Source organism: Colobus angolensis, unplaced genomic scaffold, assembly GCF_000951035.1.
Source record: "Colobus angolensis palliatus isolate OR3802 unplaced genomic scaffold, Cang.pa_1.0 Scaffold12, whole genome shotgun sequence".
Lineage (NCBI taxonomy): Eukaryota > Metazoa > Chordata > Mammalia > Primates > Cercopithecidae > Colobus > Colobus angolensis.
This window is the reverse complement of record NW_012113141.1, coordinates 4,538,163-4,544,788: the sequence shown is the minus strand read 5'-3', so window position 1 is coordinate 4,544,788 and position 6,626 is coordinate 4,538,163. Positions and strand designations below refer to the sequence as shown.

Genomic DNA, 6,626 nt, shown 5'->3' with positions numbered 1-6,626 from the left:
ACGCTTGCTCAGGTGGGGACACGTGCACGTGTTCTCGGAAGGGCACCCTGATGTGCTCACAGAGAACAGCACAGGCACACACACGCGCACGCACACGCGCACGCACACGCGCACCCCAGAGAGGAGAGAGAGAGAAACACCTGTGTAAGGGCCCTGCAACCCCCAACGGTACCTGAGCTGCTGCCCACCAGATACATGCCCTCTGGGGCTACCTCTCGGGTCTGAATTGGAGGAGAAACCACCGATCCCACCCCGGGGGCAGAGAGCCTCCACAGATGGATGGAGTCGGCAAATTCTTTCTGGGCATTTCTCGTAGAGCTGGACAGTTTGAACCCTCCCAGGAGGCTCCAGTCAATGGGTCTGTGCCCTAGGACATGGTGCACATTTCCAGAAGTCAGACTGGAAATGGCACCTGGGTGGCTGGCTGCACCTCATCCGTCAAGCTCCTGTCCTGGGGGCAGAGCAAGCAGCTTCTGAGGGTGGGGCGGGGAGGACAGAAAAGAACAGGGAGGAGGGGCACGGCAGATCACGGGGTCCCCTACAGAAGCCTAGAACGGTGTGTCTGAACCCAAAGATCCTCAGACTGCAGCCTTCTAGGTATGAAAGGGACACTGAAGCCCAGAGAAGGCAGTGATATGCCTGAAGTCGCAGAGCAGTTTAATGGCAGATTTGCAACTCGATTCCTGGTCTTTGGACTGCCAGGCTGCATGTGGACATGTCAGAGCCTGCAAGGGGAATGGCACCCCCTGTCACGGCATGTGTGGTCTAGCCTGGTCAGACTGTCCTCAAAGCCACGTGACCGAGGCCCACACATGTGCATGGGCTAACACTGACCAGTGAGGCTGAGCCCATGGGACGGGCACTTTGGCAGGGAAAGTGCCCATCATCCGGCACTTTCCTTCATCCGAGGCAGCATCCTGGTGCCTGGAGGCACCAGGGTTGACAGCCTTAGTCTCAGCCTCTGGACCCGGTCAGGGTCCAGCCCCTGATGCAGACCTGGCCCTCAGCAGCCCTGGTAGAAGGAATCCTCTCTCAAATCTCCAGGCAAGTCCTCCTCTGCCCACAGCCAGGCCACACCCCAGGGGGCTGGTGGGTGGTAAGAAGCCCTGCGAGATACTGAGTCCATGGCAGGGAAGCCAAGCTGGGGATGCTGGCTGGAACTGCGGCCCTAAAACCTGCCCTCCTCTCAGGATATCAGACTTTCAAAGGCCAGGATGTGCTGAGACGGGTCCCAGTGGCTGCTCAGAGGCCTGCTGGGGCATGCCCTAGGGTCACTGCTTGGAAGTGTTGGGGAAGCTGGCACTTGCCTTGCCTGGAGTGCCAAGAGGGAGAGGCCTTTGATGAGGCCTCTGTGCTGGCTGCAAGATCCTTGTCCCAGCCACTGCCAGGCAGTTGCATAGGGCAGAGACTCATCCTGCACCATGCAGGGCCCCTGGAACAGGTTGGGTAGGGGTGGTGTGTGCCGTTCCCCCTACCCTGGCAACCCCACCCACTGGGAAAGGTTATTTCAGATCTCCCAGACCGTGGCGGGGTGGGTAAGAGGAGGGTTATAGGAGGTGCCTGTGGAGATCAGAGCTGGGAAACCAGCTTCTCAGCCTCCTCCTCTACTCCTGGGCATGCAAAGCACAGCCAGGCCACCTGCCTCCCAGCCTCCCACACTGCAGGGCTGACTGACACTGGGAAGCTCCGGCTTCTGGAGCTAGAAAGGACCTCTCAGCCATCACTCTGCTTTACAGAAGGAGAAACCAAGGCTGGGGAAGGGCAGATTCTGGATTCCTGGCCATCAAGAGAGCGTCACCCTGCTCTAGAGCCTGCTGGGCTGAGGATGGGATGAGGGTGTCAGGGCTGGCCCTACCTTAGGGTAAAGCTATCCAGCCCCCAGGAGACAGATGTCTGTAGAGACTCTCCTGCCCCACTTCATCTCTCTGTTTGAGTCCCACTTCTGAGCCACATCCCTTTCTAGGAGCCACCAGACCAAAACCAGACTGGAACATTCTCCCTGGCTCACAGCTGGCCTCCTCTTTCATCCCAACTTTCTTTTTTTTTTTTTTTTTGAGACGGAGTCTCGCTCTGCCACCCAGGCTGGAGTGCAGTGGCCGGGTCTCAGCTCACTGCAAGCTCCACCTCCTGGGTTTACGCCATTCTCCTGCCTCAGCCTCCCAAGCAGCTGGGACTACAGGCGCCCGCCACGTCGCCCAGCTAGTTTTTTGTATTTTTTAGTAGAGACGGGGTTTCACCGTGTTAGCCAGGATGGTCTCGATCTCCTGACCTTGTGATCCGCCCGTCTCGGCCTCCCAAAGTCATCCCAACTTTCTTAATCCAGATTCCCAGGAGCCCAGAGGTATCTCCCTGGGGCTGTGGGAGGGAGGGCCCACCCACTCCAGCCCTTAGCACTCCTTGGCTTTATGGATACAGCATCTGCTTAATATTTTAGAGAAAAATCTAGCCAGCTAAATCTAGACAGTGAAAACCCTGTCTGATCTACTCCCTGCACAACTGGGGAAACTGAGGGCTTGTCAGAATTTAGTCCAAGATGGATTTGTTAGCAGCAAAGTATTCTCTGTTCAGTCTCTCTCTCCCCAATGCACACATGTACATGTACACACACACACACACACACACACACACACACACACACACACACACACAGAGGCACATTCACTCCTGGCCAGAAGTGTGAGTGTGCCCATTCTCATCCACACTCAAGAAAAGAGTTTTCTATTTTTTTGTGTTGTTTTTCATTTTCTTTTTTTTTTTTTCTTAAAAAGGACTTATCCAAATAATCTGGATAATAAATCATTAGCGTTTCCTAAGAAACTGGGTTTTTCTTTTCCCTTGTGGTTTTGGTGTTTTTCTTCTTCTTTAAGCCTTACTAGCAGTCTGAAGCTTTCTTTCTTTCCTTTACCTGTTTGCTTTTGGACAGGAGAAAGCAGTTTGTCTGAATTGTACTTGACTCTTCAAAGAGGAAAAGGGCGTGGAAGCAGAAGGGGGCTTAGGGAGAAAGGATAAATCAATAATGGAGGAAGAAAACGAAGAACGGAATTAAAACCCATGGAACTCAGAAGTTGCCAGGCTGAGGGTAAGGGGGTGGAGGGAGGGCCTCCTGCCTGCCCCAACCGACTCCAGAGCCTTCAGCCCCATCTTGGTTCCCGCACAGAGATCTCAGGCCAAGAGACAGAGAGCGGGGATGGAGAAGGAACTCTGGGCCCTCTAACAACAGAGTACATGGATTTCTAAGGCTGGTTGTGGTCTAGGGGTTGGGGAAGAGGAGGAGGAGAGGCAACTCTGGATGTGAACTGGGAGGAAGCAGAGGCCAAACACCCTCATCAGGAGGCTCCCCCAGGCCTCCCTGCACCTGCCTCCTGTCAGTCCCTGCCAGCCCACCGTCCCAGGAGGCTCAGCAGTCCCCGTCAGTGGCCACAGCCACCAGCATCTCACTCTTGCCCATCTCCTCCAAGGCACTCGCCAGGCTGTTGAGGTCCCCATCGTCCTGCTGCAGAGCTTCCCAGAGGTCCAGGATCACACCGGTGGGGCTCGCTTTGGTGGCAAAGTAATTCAGGTACCTGGCAGAGAGAAGGAGGGCACTGAGGTCCCCAGGCACTTAGCTCCTTCCTGGAGCCTGGGGGTGAAGGGGCACAAGGGGAAGTGGGAAGGCTATGAGCTTTGGTGTCCTACTGTCCTGGGTCTGAATTCCAGCTACTGTGTTGCAGTCTGTGTGGCTCTGGGCAAGTCAGAACCTAGGGCTCAGAATCTTAGTCTACTTGTCTCTAAAATCGGAACAATGCCAGTTACCTCTCAACAAGATCCAAGATCATATAAAGCAAGGGTCCAGCGTTGTCTCTAGCATGTAACCATCTTGTTCATCATCATCGTTATTATCATTGAAAGACACTGGCCCCAAGAGAGAATGACCACGTGTAGCATGTGCTCATTCCTCCCACCTGTGTTCCCTCCTGCTCCCAGGAACTCCCCTGATAGGAGGAACAAAGCCTTAGCCATCTTTGTAAGTCCTACTCATTTCTAGTAAAATGTCTTATCTAAAGCATCTGCTCAATGCAGGTTTATTACACATCTTTCAATACATATAATACTTATTATCATTGGCTTTATATTCATTTATCCAGCATTTGAAGTTATCCAAAGGAGTTTTGACACCAAAGTGTATCTCAGCCAGTCAGCAAGCATCCCCGGAGCACCTTCTCTGTCCTAGACACCAGGTGCTGACAATGATGGCACCGAGCTGATGCTCTGGCTTTGAGTCTCCTGCTGTTCTGTGAGATGGGCAGGTGGAGCGTTATCCCTGCACAATGGGAAAAGAGCGGGGCCTGAGAGTCTGCCTGGCTCGAGGACCAGTGCTCTGAGCATGATGCTCCTCAAGGGAGCAGGACTCTTGAACTTTGCATATCCAATCCTGAGTTCCTGATTTGCCACAAATGGTGGCAAAAGGGCGGCTGGTCTGGGAGCTGGTCTTGGCTGTCAGGCTGCCTGCCCTGCCTGCCCCTGTGAGACCTTGAGGACAAAGGCAGATGGGGGTGGGCTGTGGTTTGGGATACTCACCGGTCCATAGAAAGCTTCTGCGCCAACATTCGCCAGTCATTGCCCCGTGAGTTGGGAGCATCTAGGCTGTTGCATATCTTCTGGCGGATGGACAGCGGGATCTTGAAGGCATAAGGTCCCAGCTGGGTGGTGACGGCGCTGCCAGGGGCAGAGCAGAGAGTGTCCAGGGAGCCAGCAGGTGTCTGCAAGGGTGGGGACCAAGAGTGAGAGGGGCACAGCGCTGGGCACTGCTCTCCAGCCTCCCTCCCCTTGGACTGTGAGCTCACTGAGCCTTGAGTCACTCCCACCTCCTCTGGACAGGCTCCCACTGTTCAGGCAGGGGCTTCTCCCTTGAAGGGTCAGTTCCCAAGGGCAAGGCCTGCATGGACATCCTCCAGGCCTCAGGGGGTGCACCATGCTTATCTAATGCCCCAGGCAAATGCAGATGCAGCCTCATAGTTAGGAAGCCCCAAGGAGCCCCAGCCACAGTCTAATCTACATGCACCCATTTGTACAGGTGGAAAATGAAGTCTAGAAAAGGGGAGTGGCCTGCTCATGGCCACATGCCAAGTTAGTGGCAGACCTGGGTCCAGACCTGTATCCAGTGCTCTTTACAATGCCCCATGAGGAGGATCTAGTGCTGTCATCCGGGGTGGCCTGAGTTTTAATCTCAATCCAGGTTTATAACGGTTGAGAACCATAGACCTGGTCCTTGCATCAACCTGGGTTCAAATCCAGTCTTGCCATTGGTACATAGTGTGCAAATCCTTGCCCTTCCTAAAACCTACTTTCTCACCTCCCAAGTGGGGATCATATCTGTCATGCATCTCCTGGTACTTGTGAAGATTTAGAGAGATCATGTAAGTTTTCTGGTATATGCCAAGCATGTGAATGGCACTCAATCAATACATGATGCTTGTTAGCAAAACATGACCAACTGTCTGCTTAGACTTGGGAGGGGAGAGGGAACTACAGGGGTCTGCGTGCTGCAGCCCAGCCCCAAACCCTAGAGGTGTCCTCTGGCCCTCACTTCCATCAGCATGGTGTGCAGCTGGAATATCTGGCCCCCCTTCCCTCACCTCCGCCAGTGTGGTGTGCAGCTGGAATATCTGGCCCTCCCCTTCCACTTGACGAACGCAGATCTTGCAGGTGAACTCTGTGGAGGCCAAGCTGTGCCTCTCCAGGGTGAAAGTGCAGTGGAGGGCCTTCTGGCTGCCGCTCCAGATGTGATAGAAGGGGATCTCCTGCAGGAGGAGGGGGTCAGGACCAGGCAGGCAAGGCCAGCCTGCCCTGTCCTCATGGAAATGGAGGCTCAGGGAGAGCTCAGGGAGCTTCGGTGGGCACTTCAGTTCTCTCCATCCAGATGGGGAGAGGTCAAGTGCCCTAAGCTAGCCAGCTGAGTTGGTGTCAGACCCTCAGTTCCAGAAGGGAGCTGAGGCAGGGTACGTGAGGGAAGGAAAGGCACAGGTGTGTGTGTGTTGGGGGCTGGGGGGCCTCATGGTCTCAGGTGCTGCTGGGTGGGCAGCAGCAGGCTGTGGCTGTCAGAGATGAGAGGGACAGTCTGCCAGGAGGGCATGCCCTGGAGGGTGGGGAGCCTCTGTGATGATGAAGGGCACAGGCGTCTGTGCATGTAGGGATGTGACAGGGCAGAAGTGGACATGTGGCTGCCCACTGCCCTGAATTTGGGGATGTGCTTGGGGATGGCTGGGATCCTGGAGACTGGGCTGGGAGAAGACAGAGACAGTGAGAGACCCAGGGAGGGGTAAGGCCGCAGGGCAGAGCTGGGAGGCAGAGCCCGGGAGGGAGCTGGTCTTCCCGGGCAGCCCTTAAGTGTTGCCCCTCCGCACCCATCAGCCCAGCCCTCACCTGGTATTTGGCCAGCAGCTTGCTCCTCCAGTGGGCGTGGGGGAGGTCATGGAGGGAGAGGCGCAGGTTGTGGTAACTGTCTTTGAACATCAGGGGTTTTGGCTCCTCCACCAAGTAGCCACCCAGAGTCCGCTCCAGCTCCAGCACCTCCTGTGGGCCAGGGGCATGGGGAAGGGGAACCCATGACACTTGGCCAATGGGCCTCTTCTGCTGCACTCCGCAGG

The 6,626-nt window shown here is 55.4% G+C and overlaps 1 protein-coding gene across 2 annotated transcripts in view; it reads right to left on the bottom strand.

The window, feature by feature from the left end:
- Positions 1-2,308: 2,308 nt before the first annotated feature.
- UNC5B (unc-5 homolog B (C. elegans)) overlaps positions 2,309-6,626 on the bottom strand; it is an 87,249-nt gene continuing 82,931 nt past the window's right edge. For both annotated transcript variants that reach the window (XM_011927569.1, XM_011927574.1), the window contains 4 exons: positions 6,403-6,552; positions 5,616-5,780; positions 4,558-4,739; positions 2,309-3,563 (listed from right to left, as the gene is read on the bottom strand). In XM_011927569.1, the coding sequence (XP_011782959.1) occupies positions 3,398-3,563; positions 4,558-4,739; positions 5,616-5,780; positions 6,403-6,552 (663 nt within the window). In that variant the 3' untranslated portion in view covers positions 2,309-3,397. The remainder of the gene's footprint in view (positions 3,564-4,557; positions 4,740-5,615; positions 5,781-6,402; positions 6,553-6,626) is intronic.